At 33.3% G+C, this 19,028-nt stretch overlaps 1 protein-coding gene across 3 annotated transcripts in view; it reads left to right on the plus strand.

Moving 5' to 3' along the window:
* Positions 1-19,028, plus strand: part of Pbp95 (proximal sequence element A Pbp95) — a 353,207-nt gene that overhangs the window by 197,275 nt on the left and 136,904 nt on the right. For all 3 annotated transcript variants that reach the window (XM_090414954.1, XM_090414955.1, XM_090414956.1), the window contains exon 11: positions 14,923-15,005. In XM_090414954.1, coding sequence (XP_090271080.1) covers positions 14,923-15,005 — 83 coding nt within the window. The remainder of the gene's footprint in view (positions 1-14,922; positions 15,006-19,028) is intronic.

Genomic DNA, 19,028 nt, shown 5'->3' on the forward strand with positions numbered 1-19,028 from the left:
AAAAATAATAATAATAATAAATTCATTTAAAAATATGATATCACAGATTATCTGCTATTTTCAAATGCTTTATTTTGGCTCTATAAAATTATAGAAACAGATACTATAGATCCAAAATTCTCGTGGAAAGGCTTAGACATTGGTTATGCATTTTTACTAAATAGCTTAAGGAAATTACAATGTATGCTAGGATATACATTAAAATAAATTTTAATACACTTCCAATATTTCGGCAACGTCATGTTGCCATTTTCACAGGAACTTAAAAACAAGACATGTGCATGCAAGCACAACAAACAGTAAATGAGGACAAAGCAGGAAGCTATTCTTTCTCCTAAAAGTCCTGATGGTGCCCCCTAGCGGACAAAGTTGGCCTAGGGGACACCATCAGGACATGTACTCAAACAAACACTACACACACACATATGCTATTACACCCATGCAGTACCTAAATTTACACTAATATTATGTGTTTGTAAATAAAGTTATTAAATTTTTAATATGCTTTGTCTCTCACTCAATCTCTTAGGTTAACCTTTTTTTATAATGATATCACAAATCTGAATCAACGATATTGATAAAGTTAATAAACCACTCTGGTATGCCAATGGCTATAAGAACAAGCTGTTTTAGAAATATCAACTAAGTACAGGTAACTCTCGTATAACGTGGATGTTAGGTTCCATAGAAATTCTGCATTATATAAATCATGTTATGCGAAACTCAGATCACATAGAACAAGTAGGGTTATGTTCTGAAATCGTTTTTTTTTTAAATTATATAAACAACAATGACAATATCCAACAAAAATATATTTTTATTTAATTTAGGTAATTCATGTAATTTAATGAAACGTGTAAACTATGAAACAAATACATAGTATAAAATTATAAAAATTACAAATTGTACATAAACTTCATTGCCCATAATGCATAAATGTTTTAGGCAAAATAAAATAGAGTGCATATTTTAATCTTTCATAGCACAAGGATGTGAGAATCAGTTAATAAACATTGGTTTGTCATGTAATCACCTGATGCATTACTACAAAACCGTTGAGTAATTCTATCTTTGGAAACTTTGAATCCAGGAGCGGATCTTTCATTTTTTGAAATATAGGTGCATTTTTTTCCAATATAACCTGGATTCATCTGCATTAAACACCCAGTCTTCACTATAAATGTTTATAAAACTTGAGAGTTTTTTTATTTAATAAGATTTCCATCCAACAGAATTTTCTTTTGAGTGCAATCTTCTATCCAAATCATTAGAGATTCATACACGAGCAATGCACTTTGCACTTACTGTTGACCCAGCAATAACACTTTCTCGGATTTTATGTTCATTTTGTTTGATTGTTCGAATAGTTGATTCATTTAAATTCATAGTCCTTGCAACAACTCCTGGTTTTTCTCTGTTTTTCAACTGATCCAAGATTTAAATTTTTTCTTCGAGAGAAATTAAGTTTTTTTCAATGTTAGTTTTTCCCTTTCGATGCAGTTTGTGGCCATTATTATAAAAATATATTTTTTTTTACATGAAAAAAAGGATTACATATTAATTATGTATATAACTCACTAGAAAATAAGGTGCTCAGCTTAAGATTAATACATACACTTATGATTTTTAATGCCCTTTCCTGTCAAAAACAAACACAATTTTCAACAAAAAAACACTTTGTATGGTAAACAATTGATGTACATGCATGCTAAAGGGTGTTTCCTTTAATATAAATGCATGATACACACGCGATATGGCCATACGCAAATATTATGAGGATAAAATTTGATTTTCAAGTCGCACGGTGAAAAACATATGAAAAGATAAAGGGTTACTACAATTTGTAGACCGCACTATATCTAAATCACGTTCTATAAGTACCTCGTTATATGGGGGTTTCTGTACCTATATTTTTCCTTAACCACTTGGCCATACAATGGCACTGATGCAGTATAAAGTTTTGCAGCTTCTCATATATATGCGTTGTCGATATGTAAACAACAAAATGCACTACAGTAGTATCTCGCTAATCCGAACCTCTTTAGTCCGAACCCTCCAGTAATCCGAACTGTGTTTTGAAAGGAAAACAAAGTTTTATTTAGTACGTATTATTATTTTGTGTACAATTCTTTTTATTTAATAATTATTATTTTAACTATTATTATTTATTTTATTATTATTACAGTACAGTATTTTTTTTTCATACAGTCAATTTCATAAGGTCATACTGTAGGCCTATTTTGATTTATTGTGTGTTCATGTTTGCTATTTTATACTGTACAGTATGTACTGTATTGTCAGCATGAATCACTGCTGTCGAACATCATAAAAAAACTGTGGCCTTCTAGAATTTATGAAGATAACTATGGTGACATACAAAAAGCGGAAATTCAAAACGTGCATAATTTGGTTAGAATTATAAATCCAAATGTTGAAATTTCACAAACAGATGTTACGGAATGGATCAAAGGTAGAACCGAAAGTGAATTCGAAATCAAATCAGATGCTGAAATTATAAATATGACGCTACAGAATGAATTAGCAGATGATGATGACGATAAAGAATTCGAAGAAAAAAAACATAAAACATGAAGAAGTGGTTGACAGTTTTAATATGTGTATAGAATGGGCTAAGCAGAATGATATGCCATTCCATAAAATTTTATTGCTAATACACCTCCGAGAAGAAGCATTCGAAAAAAGTTTAGCTTCCAAGAAGCAAAAGAAAATCAGTAACATTTTTTTTTGTGTTGTTTACAAGAAAGTGATATTTTTTACGCAAATTAAGTTATGTACTGAACTATGCAATTTTATTAAATCAGAATCCTCAACAATCCAGGTACATACAAACTAAATTTTTTATTAAAATAAACTTGTGTACTGTATTATTTTTTAAGTTTCATATTACAGGACAGTAGCATTTTTTCTATCAGTTAATTCATTTATTTACAGAATTAAATTGATGTATCATTAGAATCTGATTATTTTTGTTTAAACGCTAGTTTATTGTTGCCTCTTGGGGGAAAATTCGCTAATTCGAACGAGCTCGGTTTTTATTAGTTCGGATTAGCGAGATACCACTGTATTTATGCATTCTTAATGAATAAACAGTGTTTCCTTAATAAGCGATGATTAAAAATTCCAGAAACACAATAACATAAGTTATTTTTAGTATATTTAGGAAATATGAAGTAAACAGAATAATTTTAAAAAGAATTATAAAAATTGTAAGAATTGTTCTCATATATAATAAATTTAATGTACAGATGTTTTTAACATACTGATATATTATTGAATAATTCTGTAGCTCAGTGGAAGTGATATTTGTATCCTCTGTGCTACAATACACAAAGACTTATAGTTCAAGTCTAGTCACTGACTGGGAGGAACTGTTTCTAAGCCTTTCTTTGACCGGTTCCAGAGTTAGTCGATCTCTGGCATGGGCAAGCAGGTTTTTTCTCCTGAAAACTCTGGGTTTTCATCCTGTAAACTCAAGAAAATCAACTGAATAACCTACATTATTTCAGACAGTAACATCCTGTTAGAGTTAGGTATCAACAGATGGCAGCACTTGTTTGCTGGTCTCTTCATTGGTTGCCGCCTTTAATTAGTGATAGTCATGGACCAGCTATCTCTGATTGGCTACTGGTAGAGATTGGACTGCTCACTCAAGTCTTCAAAAGCTAAATAGGATTAAAAGGCCTCACATACTCCCTATAAAGGAATAAAAGGCATTAGCTTATTAAATTTTAAATTTGAATAATTCATAATTATGAACTTTCCAGGAAATATCATTTTCTTTATCTACTTCGTAATATTCTTTTTTTCTTTTTAATATTTTTTTCCCTTTCTCAACTTCCTAGTATTCTCTTCCTAATTCATTTTCAACTTCCTAATAGCAGAAGTTCCCAAAACTAAAAGTTAATTCCTTTGTTTGAATAAGATTTTAGGCAAGGTACAACTAAATATAGATGAGATAAAGTTCACAATTATATTATTTTAGTAAAGTACTATGGAATTTAACGAAGGTGCACTTGTTAGTGATAATGGCAAGCATGAGAGAGGAATTTATATGTCACTGGTGCATTCATGTGACATCATGCATTGTATGTTGACTGGAAGTGTAAATGCTTCCAGTCAACATACTAATAAAAACAACCATATTATAGAATAATATGAATTGAGACTTTCCATGAAATTAACAAATATATAAAATGGATATTTATATGCTTTTGTTTTCAAACTACTTCACATGGGATTTCCCCCCCCCCCCCCCTTGAGAAAAGCAAAGTCACTGATGACATTTCTAAATTAATAAGAATAAGTTATTTATAAATAAACATTTGTTAGGTTAAATTTTTCACTTTTGCGGGGTTTTTCCTTTTGCAAGCATGTTCAGTTTTAAAATAGAAGAATAATTACAAATACGACAGGAAAAAAATATTTAGTAGTGTGTTCCTGATGCTTCTGTATGAAAATACTCAATTAATTCTTAGTTTAAAATTTAAAAAAAAAAAAAAAAAAAATATATATATATATATATATATATATATAAAAACCTAGGAAATATCACCAGATTGGAGTAATTCTATTTCCTAGAAGAGAATAAACATAAGCAGTTGGATCGGAAAATTTATTCTTTCCTTTCTTCACTCAAAGATGAAAACTTAACATCATGGCCTTGCATAATGCAATCTCTATCAGACACACACAGTCCTTTAGAAGAATACTAAAATTTTACACAAGAGTAGATTTCTTATGGACTGGCTTTATAAAGAAAGTTGCAAAAAATTGTTAAATCGTCTTACTTTGAGCATTTATGGGAGTGGTACTTCTCCAATATGCTAATATTACATTTTTTTTTTAATCTAGGAATTGATTGACAAAGCCATGTGTGTTATGTATTATTCTGTTCCATTTTTATACTGAAGTTACATCTAAAACTTGGGTGAAAATTTGATACCAGTATTTACTTATTTTCACTTAAGCAAATTACTAAATGAATCTGTATTAATTTAGTAATCTATGTTAACTTATCTTCCTAATTTGAAACAGACGTTGATATTTCTTGTCTCTAGTCAGTGTATAGAGAATTTTTTTAATATGTATATCTGTGGTATGTTGTGTAAGAAGTAATTCTTCATATTACAAAGCTGCATTACATGCTTCGATTAGCAAATATCCTCTCTATTACTTGAAGGGTACTGTTTTGTTTCTTCAATTTTCCCTTGTTTCAAAAGAAATGGATGACTGAGAATAAAGATTTGAACTGATAAATAACTACATAACGATTGATATATTAAATTTTATTTGCTCTGATTTTCTCCCTTCAAGGGATTTACAATATTGAAATTAGCTTTTTTTTTTTTTTTTTTTTTTTTTTTTTTTTTTTTTTTTTTTTTTTTTTTTTGATTGCAGTTTGTGATGTCATTCTTGGCTTATTTTTTCTCATTATGAGTTTATTCAGATTTCTTAAAAGTACATGAGCTCAACAACCATCTTTATTTTTGCACAGTTTAACTGAATAAAGTTTGAAAGGGAAGGTATTGATATACAATTGCAGACTTGTATACATACATTTACTAATGATTTTGTATACAATTCTTTCATCCATAATTTATTTGTAGATTAAGATATGAATAGAGAATTGGAGACAATCCTCTGCTCATTACAGGGTTCTTTTCCAATCATCACATCATAATTTGAATAGGTCGTAATTCGGAATTCACTATATGAACCCTAAGTATATGTTAAAAATTAGCTTGCCCAAGTGCTAAAATGTGTAGATGAGTTTGTTGTGTTTTTAACTAATTTTACTCACTATATATTACTAACTAATTTTACTCATTATATAGATTGCGAGTATGTGGATTGCAGACTCTGGTTAACAGGAGAAAGAGGGGTGATATGATAGAGGTCTTTGAACTTTTGAATGGATGTTATAGCATTTCAAATGATGAAATTTTTCGTTATATGGAAAGCGGGGAGAGAACACAGTGGCATCCATGGAAGTCAAGGTTGTTTTCATTCAAGAAAGGGAATAAGAGCAAGGTTTTTCTCCCAGAGAGCAGTGAGTGAGTGGCATAATTTGTCCTTAGGGGTAGTGAATGCATCTAGTGTAAATGAATTTAAGGGAAGGTATGATAGCTGGGTTGGGTAATTTACAGCGTCCCTCGATGAGTCCTTGACTCCCTGGAGGTCTCAGATAATAATAATATATATATATATATAGATAGATAGATAAGTAATACGATATACAAATTATTATTGTTATTATTACAAGAACCTTCAGGAACTCATCGAGGGAGGCCATATATCACTTACACCATGTGTTATACCTTTTCTTGAATTCATTCACACTATCTGCACTCAAAACCTCCATGGGCAAGTCATTCCATTCACACACCACTCTATGAGAGAAAAATGTTGTTCTCACCCATTTCTTGAATGCTTTGATTCTCAACTTCCAAGGGTGCCCTTCATCCTCTCCACTCTCCATATAAAGAAAAATTCCATCTACCGATAATCTGTATGCTTATTTCAGAAGTTTATAAGTCTTTATCATATTATACCTCTTTCCTTTCTCCTGTTTGCTAGCATCTGCAGTCCACAAATTCTCAATTTCTCTTCATAACCTACGTTCCGTTATCATCTATAACACTCTCCTTTTCTCCCTGTCTAGTGTATCTGTATCACTTCACCTCAGAAACCAAGAGAGCAGATCTGCACACAATAGACCAGGCGAGACCATATCAAGGCCCTGTAAAGAGGCAAAATCAGTAACTTATCCTTGCATACCAATGTTTCAACATTTCAGTATTGCATTTACTGCTAAGTTGTCTTTGCTGTGTGACCCCTGAATTTCAACTCTTATCTATTAAAACTCCAAGAGTAAAACTGACCCTGGCCAGTTTCTTCTAGCATAATCCTGCTGATACAATGCTACTAGTTATCTCATAACACCAAAATAAGTAACTTTATGTTTACTAACATTGAACTGACAGTTATTTTCATATGTTTACAATTCCAGCTTATTTAAATCACTCTGCAAGTGCTGAGTGATTTAAATTTAAATCACTCTGTCAGTTGCATTCCTGATTACCTTGGCTATTGAAGACTACCTTAATAACTTGTGCAAACCATAATTCAAGTGCACATGTTAATGAGTAACTGTGAAGAAGAAATATACAGTCACATTTTAAAACACTCACATTTTAAAGAAAAAGTTTAATTTTGCAAGAAAATAAGTACAAAAATTAAACTCTAACTTTAATTAATAAATTATATGTGCTCCTCTGTTCCTAATAAGTTCATTAATTTGCTTAGTCATAGTCTCTACCAACATAGAACACATTTTTCTTATTTCTACATCTCGAAACCATAGTTTTATAATGGATTGTATTAAATTATCCTTTTTATCACAATTTAATTTTCCAAATCTTTTTCACTATGGCCCACAAATTTCCTATTGGTTTAATCAGGAGAGTTACATGGCCATTGAAGCATTTGAATGTCGTGGTTTTTGATAACCTCTTTCACTCTTTTTTAAGTGTGCCATGGATCAAGATTCTGTTGGAAGATGAGTTTTTTTTTTGTCTTTCTGGATCTGTGAGACCTCTTTTCTCCAGTATTTTTATGTATTGTCACTTTTCACCATACATCAATAGGCATGAGTGATTGCAGACCATCATGTGTAAAACAACCCAAAACATCTTTTTAGCTGGATGTTTAGGAGCTTGTTGAAGGTGTATGGGAAAAATCTTCTCAGCTGCTGATTTGTGAACATAGGGCACTCACTCTCCTTGGGCAAAGAAATGCCTCTCATCTTCTACCGCTTTTTTTTTTTTTCCATTTCCTTCCACTTCTCAACAGTCCAATCTTTGTACACTTTTGTCCACTGAGCCTCATTTTCTGCATAGCTTTCATCAACAGTTGTTTCTTTTTTGGTCTGTGGGCAGTCCTCCATGCTTCCAACAATCTTCGACAGACTGTCATGTCAAAAACATTAATCCCACTAGCTGCCAAGTATCTCTTTTTCAGTCTACAGTAGAAAATCTTGGATTCGTTTTGCTTTTCCTAACTAGTAAATGATCTCGAGTAAGTGTAGTTTCCTTTTCTGCACACATTTTCCTTTTCTGTCAGGAAAAAAGGTATCTGTCTCCCTAAACCTCTTTATAATTGCATTAACAGTACCTAAACCAACAGGAGAAAAGGTACCTGTCTCTCTAAACCTCTTTATAATTGCATTAACAGTACCTAAACTAACACCACACTCGTTGGCAATTTGACAATGAGTCATAGATGTGTGCTGGGAATGAGTATATATTTTTGAATGCTTTCTTGGAGATGTATAGCTACACAAAATTTTATAGTACGCAAAATAAAGAGAACACTACGAATGTTAACTTGCTTACACTATTAAAAACATGCAACACTATTAATAAACATCGTAGAGATAGTTAAAACACGTAGCACTCAACTAAATTAATGAACTAAAACCAAAAATAGTAAACTGAAACCAAAACCAAAATTATTGTGTACTGAAACAAAAAATGAAATGAAAACAAAAACCTTGACAAAAAAAATTCAGCTTGTTCAGATTAATTTGTTTCCCATATATATATATATATATATATATATATATATATATATGACAGAATGATCATTGACTCGGTTAACATACATAGTTTTATGAAAAAATTGAATGACTAGAACCGAGATTTAATTAAAAAGGTTTTAATATAAACACACTACTAGTTTCGGCCTGTAACAGCCTTCTTCAGGTGACATTATAAAAGAAAAAACACTAAACATTGAGGGTTAAAAGACTATGAACAACATAGACAGTCTTTATACATAATTAACATTAAAACGTTGTAGTTGTATTTGAAGCTGTTCTTTCATTTGTTGAAATCATCTTCAATCCTGTTCATCTAAATAACAACTTAAGCTACAACCTCCCAGATAGTCATTCAGCTGTAATCATGTATTGGCATTCACGTGATGCAGCAAGCACGCACTTCTCCCAACAATGCAACAAATGAAAGAACAGCTTCAAATACAACTACAACGTTTTAATGCTAATTATGTATAAAGACTGTCTATGTTGTTCATAGTCTTTTAACCCTCAATGTTTAGTGTTTTTTCTTTTATAATGTCACCTGAAGAAGGCTGTTACACGCCGAAACTAGTAGACCTTTTTAATTAAATCTCGGTTCTAGTCATTCAATTTTTTCATAAAAATATATATATATATATATATATATATATATATGTAGAAAGTTTTTTACCTTGGGTATGATATACGTTAAAGATACCAAGCTATTTTAAACCTGGTTTTAATCCATTTCCCAAGCAAGCAAACAGACAAGTAGTTTGTGCCTGCAAGTAGTGCAAGTCTGGGTGACCTGCACATAGTGCAAGTCTTACGCAACTCGTGATAAAGGTGGAATAAGCTCTGATCACTATTCTTAATATTTACCCTTAAAGCAAAGCACATCTCCTCAAGGAGATGTATGATGCTATGCATTAAAGGCAAGGGACCACTACCCAGACTGGTTTCGGCCTTTATTGAGGTCTCATCAGTGGGAGCCAGGCTTAAAAATACCAAGGTTTAAGTAATACGGAGCTTGGGTATAATATACGTTAAAGATACCAAGCTATTTTAAACCTGGTTTTAATCCATTTCCCAAGTAAGCAAACAGACAAGTAAGTCAAGTTGGCACCTGCAAGTAGTGCAAGTCTGGGTGACCCGCACGTAGTGCAACTTGTGGTAAAGGAATAATCTCTGATCACTATTCTTAATATTTATCCTTAATGCAAAGCACATCTTGAGGAGATGTATGATGCTATGCATTAAAGGCAAGGGGCCACTACCCAGACCAGTTTCGACCTTTATTGAGGTCTCATCAGTGGGAGCGAGGCTTAGAAATACCAAGGTTTATCACTGCGTAGAAAGAAGCAAATCAAAGAAATGGGAATGCAAGGTACATACAACAATCAGTTTACCAATAAAAAATGGTTACCACATGCTTGAAATTAATATGTTAATAAATAATATCAAAGCTATTTTTGATGTTTATATAAATGAGAATTTATCAAACTTTTGGGGAAAAAAGAGAGAGTGAGAGAATTGTTCCGATTCGTGTTAGGCCAATGTAAAAGGACTTCACAACTTTCTTTGAAAAGGTATTCATATTGAAAACTGCTCCTGTTGAGAACACTAGCTTCATTCCATTGGATACTGGGTTTAGTGTCAATACTATGGTACCAGACTTTTGAGGTTTCACATATTCAGTGTAATACTTATGTTCATTCATTTTTTTTTTCTCTTTTTCCCTCACAGAATGGCCTGTCTGTCCAAAGTATGTCAAATTACATTCACAAGGTATCTGGTAAACTCCAGCTAATGATAGAGGTGCCAATTTGTCTTCTGTAGATGGTAATAGATGAGAAGTTTTGTTAATAGGAAAATATGCAGAAATAAGATGATACGTCTTCAAAATTTCATCAATAGGTTCAGAGATACCAGAAATATAAGGGATTGGAACCCTGCAGTCTGTTGAACAATCCTTTGGTGTTGGAACATATGAGTCAGTTATATGCTGGATTTGATGAGGATTGCAACCATTAAATTCCATTAAAATTTTGATAGAAGTTCTTGTAAGCTTAAGGTAGAGGAGCATATGTTATGTGCTCTATTAATTAAAGACTTGATAACATCAATTTTTTGAGAGGTGTGATGAGCAGAATTTTGATGAATGTATCTGCCAGTAAAGGTAGGTTTTCAATAAACACTGGTTGACAAAATACTGGAGGCTGTGCAAGTAAGAAAGATGTCTAAGAAGAGTAATCTACTAGAATTTTCTTTTTCCATGTGGGAATGAAGGCTGTTGATCTCTTGTAAGAAACTGGTAAGTTCGTTTTCAGAATGAGGCCAAACAATTTTTGAGAGGGTTTGGGGATGAATGGATGAGTGAAACCATTTTTAATTGGTAAACCGGTTGTTGTATGATATATTGATGATTTGCTTGTTTCTACACACTGATGATGTACTGTTATTTTCAGTACAAAATATCTGTACTTTCATTTCTTTGAAGTTAATTACTGTGGTTATTGTGTAATTGTTGTTTATAATTACACATCCAGCATATTCATAAAAAAAAGGGAGATAGAAGTCTACCATTAAACTAGCAAACTAGCATTTCCAGAGCTTCTGACCATGTCTGGCATCGAGGTCTACTAAAAAAATTGCCATCTTTTGGTCTTCTTGTCACCCTCTGTAATTGGGTTGCTAGCTTCCTCTCTGGTTGTTTGCTGCATGTGATGATAGATGATTCCTTCTCTTTTTTTGAGCTTCGCCACCAGTTCAGGAGTACCTCAGGGCTCTGTCCTATCACCCATCCCTTTCTCATGTACATGAAGGACTTTCACAGACAATCACAAACATCCATGCCCATGGTGGGATTCAAATCCACAGCCTTTTGGATAGAGAGTGGATATGCTAATCACTCTGCCAACCAGGCTGGTGATACAGTATAGTATCATCACTAATCTGAACCACAGCTCTGCAGACAATAGCGATCTCCATTCATCCTACTTATTTAATAAACCATTCAATGCACAGACATCCCAAGTGTCAAGATCATCTACAACCTGTGCCTTAAACATTGATCTATGTACCATTCTTCAGTGGAGTGAGGACCATCTGGTCACTTTCAATAGCACCAAAATGCAGTCTTGCCTTTTCTTTCACAAAAGAGATATCATTGTACCTATCCTTGCCCTTGGTAATACACATATCACTAGAGATGAGATCTTTCTGCTTTGACTTACATTTACCTCTAGTTCATGACTTATTTTTAACGGTATTAACAACAAACAATTTTATCAAAAGATGTTTTATTAACTGCTTATATTTCGCTGAATTTCAAATCAGCATCATCAGAGCACGACACAGCTAGTATACACAACACTGAGTAAGTGACACAATACAATTGTAATGAACAAAAGTAATGGACAATTGTAATGGACTTTTGTCTATTACAATTGAATTGTTTCACTTACTCACTGTTGCACATACTAGCTGTGTTGTGCTCTGATGATTTGAAATTCAGCAAAATATATAAGCAGTTAATAAAACATCTTTTGATAAAGATGTTTTATTAACTGCTTATTCATGCCTTATTAAAAATAAGGCATGAATATCCATCAATACCTAAGCTTATCTATACCTAAGATTTACCTCTAGTCTTTCCTAGATGATTCCTTCTCTTTGAGCTTCACCACCAATTCAGGAGTACCTCAGGGCTGTGTCCTATCACCTATCCCATTTCTCATGTACATGAAGGACCTACTCTCAGTCATCACTAATCCGATCCACAGCTCTGCAGACAATAGCGATCTCCATTCATCCTTCTTATTTAATAAACCATTCAATGCACAGACATCCCAAATGTTGAGATCATCTACCTGTGCTTTAAACATTGATCTATGTACCATTCTTCAGTGGAGTGAGGACAATCTGGTCACATAAACACATCACATCAATAGCTTAACTTTATACAAATCACAAAAATTCTCTCATATTTAGAATAGTGCTCATATGTTTGGGCAGTGCACCTAAAACTTTACTAAAAATTCTTGATGCTGTCCAGAGGTGAGAAGTTTGTCTCATGGATAATTCCATTCTTAGAGATTCACTTTAACCTCTATCTCACATTGTTTTGGTCTGTGTTTGGTCTACAGACACTTGAGTTGTTATTGCTCCACCAAACTGGAAACCATCATTCCTCCACTTTTTTTTTGCTGCATCTGTCAATACAGCAGCAGCTTCCCGGCAACCCTTTACACTGCAACTGCAAACCCATCAAACCAGCTTCTTCTCTTTCTTCCTCTTTTATTCCTTCTACCTCCATCCTCTGGAACAATCTTCTGCAGCAAGCATTCCTGAACAACTACAACTTGAACTCTTAAAAAGTTAATTACTTTCTCTCTCTGTCCTCACCTGTACCTCACATATGGAACTAATGTGCTCATAGGTGCTTCACCTTCTTGTGTATGGGATAAAAAAAAATCATTCCCATTGATGTCATTGTTCTATTAATACAAAAAGAGAGAGAGAGAGAGAATGTTCTCTTTAGCACTCAGTTTGTATCCTTTAACTTTGTCATTTATTATTGGGAAACTATTTTCAAAAATCTTTGTGCTCCCTATCCAAATATTATTATTAAGAGAGACCTTTAAGGAGGCAGGGACTCATCGAAGGAGGCCACATACTACTTAAACCCACCACATCTAGTGTCAATCCATTCCAGTCACACATCACACATTACTCTGAGAGAAAAATCTAGCCCTTATCCCCTTTTTGACAGCATTCATTCTCGACTTCCAAGGATGCCCTTGTGTCCTTTCCCACCCTTTGTAAAATGAAAAATTCCATCTATGAAATCCTGTATGTCCCTTTCAGAAATTTTGTAAGTCTTCTTCATATCACCTCTCTTTCTCATGTTTGCTAATGTCTGCAGTCTACAAATTCTCAGACTATCTTCTTAAGCAGTATCCCACAGTCCTGATAGTATTTTTAGCACTCTCCTTTCACACTCTCTCTCTCTCCACTGAATTCCACAGAATCACCATAGAAACCAGGAGACTAGACCTGCACACAATATTCTGAGTTCTTATCAAAGCTTTATAAAGAGCCAAAATGACTTCCTTATCTTTACATGTCAAAGTTCCTTTCAGCATTACATTTATCATCTGAGTTGTATTTGCTGTATGTTCCTTGAAATTCAACTTGTTATCAACCAGAATTCCAAGACCTTCTGGCCTGATCAGAGTCTTCTAGCATAATCCCACCAATATAATACGACATTGGATATCAAGAATTAAAAAAAATAATCACACGAAATTGAATGACTTACATTTATTAACATTGAACTGACATCCATTTTCACATGCCCACAGTTCGAGCCTATTCAAATCATTGCTCGAGTACTGCATATCAATTGCACTCTAGATTACCTAACCAATCTTTGTACCATCGGCAAATAGCTGTATGTTGCATGTCAAATCCTTCCCAATGTCATTAATTTATAGATTGAATAACAATGGACTAAGGACTAATTCTTATGGCACATCACTAGTTACCTTAAATCTTGCAGACTCACATCCCATACCACTTTTTGACATGAGTATGACTGACTGACAGATACTCTTATCCATGACATTATTTTATAATGCAATCCCATAATCTCATATGTAGTGCCATTTCAAAGATAATGGAACATTTCTCAGTAAGCAAAATACTCCAAAATTTTAAATTATGTAATACATGGTTCTACTAGTTATTTTGAAGCTTATCTGCTACATTTAAATAATTTATTAAACAGATCCAGCTATGGTTGAAATTGTTCAAAATTTCACTCTTGTGCTCAGTTGTAATGTAGTCAGTATGTCAGTAAGTTTTACACTGTAACCAGTTATGTCAGTGTTTAGTGGTAAAACCAAATGTGTAAAGCTAATAATAAAGTAACTAAATTTATTTACTTAATTAGATTACAAGCCAATATGTCACCTTAGTTACCAAAGCATCTTCATGGGCACAAAGAAATATACTAAGCATGTGCATGTAGACATTCTAGCAGGCAGGCAAATGCAGTGATTGTAAAAAGGTGGGCTCCTGCAGTCCTAACTGGCATCCTCTATGGGTGTTATATCATGTTACTATTATGTCAAAAACATCTTATTATATTAGTCCAGTACACAAAAGGTTGCCAATCCTATATACATTGTGTTATATGTGATAGCGTGATTAGTAACTGATGATGATTTGTTTCTCAGGTTTTAGTTAAATGCTTTTAAATTGTTTTGAGTTAAAATGTTTATTTCATTAAAGTATGTATTTATTTTACTGCATTTTAGTCCATTCACTCCAGAAGAGGATGCAACTATAAGGGAAATTGTAGAAGCTTGTCGAATTGGTGATTATATACCATGGAATCAGGGTGAATATATATATATTTATTGATATTTTTTATTTTGTGATATTGTCAACTAAACCAGCTAAAATCACTTCATTAATATTGCCATTGATAATTTAGTGGTGAAGGGCCCATAGCAAATGTGTGGTGACCTTAAAATGATGTTCTTGATTAAACAATCATCCAGCTTTTCATAAAAAGATTATTATTATTATGTGGTATCTCCATGGATTCCAGATATTCATCAAGGGAGACCCATGCTAACTTTTACACACAAAATCTATCATACTTCTTAAACTTATTTACTGTCAGGGTACACACAATTAATTCTGGAAATCCATTACACTCATTCACTATGATCCAAGAAAAAATTCTTGTCTGCACACTCTTACACAACCTCCACTGATGGCAGCTGGTTTTCTATTGTGTATATATATTGTAAAGATTCTTTTGTGACAATTTCATAAACTCCATGTAATATTTATAAGTTTCTATCATGTCCCCTCTTTTCTGCACATTAGCTAAACTTTGTAGCCCACACCTTCAACCTATCCTCATAGGGAGCAGTCAACAGCTTGATCAGGAAACTGATGAGGCTAAGAACTTGGAGATAATGGTGGACAGAGAGTTGAAGTTACCAGCTTGGTCACTCGTCTCTGAGTCCTCTGCCACCTCCTGATCCCCAAGAAACCGAGGTGACCAAATCTGTGCACAGCAGCCAAGATGCAACTGAATCATAGCCTTATAAAGGGGAACAATAACTTTCCTATCTGTACTTATAGCATGTTTTTCAACATCTTAGTAGTACTTTGAGTTATTTCCAACTTTTGTAATATGCCCTCTGAACCTCAACTCTGTGGTCCCCCATTATCTCCAAGTTCTTAGCCTCATCAGTTTCCTGCAACCAGAATTGCATAACCTTACTTTTAGCAATATTAAATTGACAATCATTATCTTTTGCCCACAATTCCAGTTTATTTAAATCATCCTGCAGTATTATATCTACATCTCCTTTATCAGCCATTTTCCATCATCAGCAACTGTTTCGTATTCCTCTCTTCAATCTTTCCCTATATCATTGATATACAAATTAAAGAATAAATTAAAAGATTAATCAAAAAATTAAAAAGTATTTCTAGTACAGAATCCTGTACTAAGGTTCTGTAGTCATCCTCATTATCCTAGATTCCACTCAGTACTATACACAGTACTACTCTCTGGTGTCTGTCAGCCATCTGATATCCATGCTAATAGCTTTATATCCATTTCTGTTTGTTGCATCTTTTGTAATGGTTTTCCATGTGGAATTCTGTCAAATGTTTTTTTCAAGATCCAGCAGTAACATGGTATAGCTATTTCCTTTATTCATTTCTGCTGTCGCTTTATTTTAAAACGTGAATAAATTGCTAATACAAAACATACTCTTTACAAAGCCATGCAGTCCACTATAGAGTATTGTATTATCCCTATCCACTGTTGAATTTTGCCTTTAACCTACTTTTTCCAAGCTTTTAACCCTTCAGAGGTCGCATGAAAATTTTTGGCATCAAGGGTCGCGGGCGGACTGTCATTCCGCACTCATTTTTCACAAAATTGAAGATGTTTTGAATAATAATAAATAAACATATTGTAGAAAAAAGATTATTTATTCAAATTACAACATATTTGTAAGAGAAAACAAAATAAAAAAAAAAATTAAATGTCTTAGAAATAGAACTGTATGCTACATGTGCAATAAATGTGTAGAACTGGATTAACATTCTTTTACTTAAGTTCTACACATTCATTGCATATGATTGTAGCTTCAAGACACATAAATTTGTAACATCGCTTACAATAATATTTAGTTAGATGCACGGTTTTTTCCCTATCACAATAATAGCATCTTCCTTTTTCTGGATGTGCAACTGCAGTTTCGTTCTCAATTCTGTTCTCAAGTGATCCACAAATTTCTGTGAGTCTTAGTTTTATATTTCTTGGCAAACTTTGAATTGATTCCCTTTCTTGCAAATGTGCTTGTAGTAGAGAGAATCCAAGATCTTGCAGAAATTTACTTCACAATATTTTTTGTCAATGTTATTCGCATGGTAAATAACTTGAGAATTAATTCCAGCAATGTTGATGCAAGAGTAAAAAAACTACCATAGGCCATCTTCTTGTTGATCTAGTGCAATTGTATGTTGAACACAATTGATCCACAACATCTACTCCTCCTTTTGTATGGTTATAGGTAGTCAGAATTTCAGGTTCGTATAAAGCTCCACTCTCTGTATCAGTGCCATCAATGTCATGCAAACTTGATGCTAACAAAACAAATTTCTTTTTTTGGGGGACAGTATGATACAAGTGTGCATTTATCTTTGAAAGCAAATATACTCGATTTTATAGGAAGGATGATTTGCTTGCAATAATTCAGGAGATAGTTCTCTTTTATTTTTTCGACCTGTTCCTATTACAGTAAGTCTATATTTCTTTAGCAAGTTTTCAATCAAAGGAAAAGAAGTGAACCAATTATCTAAAATAATATTTCTCCCAGAATTTTTGATTGATTGGTTCCGACATTGTTAGTCGAAATATTTCAATGCCTTTACCATTACTTCCAAAAAGATCTTCTAAATTCAAACGGTTTGCTTTATATGTACCAGCAATATATAGAAGTCCAACTAAAGCCTGTATTTCATTTAGAGTTGTCTCGTTCTTAGTGTAATTACTAGCTAAACTTTCAATATACTTGTTAGTGTTTTAATTGATAAAATATAATCGCTTATAAAATAATTTCAAATATCAAGAGGTGACTACAAATTTTGAGAATCGTTTTTAAGGCCACACGATTCTTTGATTATATTGTATCTCTCAGTCCTAATACGTTTGTTAGTTCGTGGTACTGCTCTCCATAAAGTTCTGTCTTTTCCCTGATAGAATCTATCCTCCAAACTCTCCGGGTTATCTTCAGCTACTTCTAATGACACCTCATTGGCTTCTTGCTCGGTTTCGCTGCCACTCATTTCTTCCACATTGTCTTCCTCCTCTGAACTAACATCATAGTCTGAAACATCTTCATCCTCGTCATTAGCGAAGCATTCATTCATCAGCTTCTGTAATCGTTCTTGCTCCTTCTCATAGTCACCCATTTTATTTTACCTAAAGAGAATATAATTTACCATATTGCAATTATATATAAACATATATAAAATAGATATATATGTATATAAAAAATATATTTCTTGTGTAAATATATAAGCTTGTATGTAAATATATAAATAATTTACAAGTACTTCATCATCATCATAATCAACAACCATGGGTCCAATGCCCGTAGGTGTCTGCTGCCATCTTGATATGAATCTTCCATTGCATTCTATTTTGTGCAAGATGACTGAATTTGTGTATAGAGTTTCCGCACCATTTGACGATGTCATTGCCCAATTCTCTGTTTGGTCTTCCTCTTTTGTTCTTTCCTTCAATCATTCCAAACAGCAATGTTTTTAATTTTCTCTCATCATTCATTCTACATATATGGCCAAATAGACGTGGTTTCCTTTTGATTATTTTTTGGATCAGGTTTTCTTTTGGTTGTATTTGTCTGTAGATTTCCTCATTGTTCACTTTCTGTATCCAGCTTATTCTCAAGATCTTTCTATAGCACTTCCTCTCAAATGCCAATATCCACCTTTCAGATTCTCTCAGGAGTACCCAGGCCTCGCATCCATAGAGCATGCTGCTGAAGATACAGGTTTCTACAATGTGCAGTTTAGTTTGCATCTTTATAGCTCGGCTCTTCCATATTTTGTCCATGGCTTTTAAAATAGTTGTTGCTCTGTCTATTCTTATTTTTATCTCTTTTTTGGGATTCAAGTCATGCGTCATGTGGCATCCAAGATATGTGAAGTGTTCCACATTTTCCAGTTGAAATCTGTCTATGGTAACTCTGTTCAGTAACTCCTGTTGTCCAAATATCATTGTTTTAGTTTTTTAAAGTTGACATTTAGTCCATATCCTTTTCCTTCTGTGTATAGTGTTTGCAATGTCTGTTCCGGCCTTGCTGCA

This window comes from Typopeltis vanoorti, chromosome 26 (assembly GCF_054136105.1).
Source record: "Typopeltis vanoorti isolate ZY-2024b chromosome 26, IOZ_Tvanoo_1.0, whole genome shotgun sequence".
NCBI classification, from domain to species: Eukaryota; Metazoa; Arthropoda; class Arachnida; order Uropygi; family Thelyphonidae; genus Typopeltis; species Typopeltis vanoorti.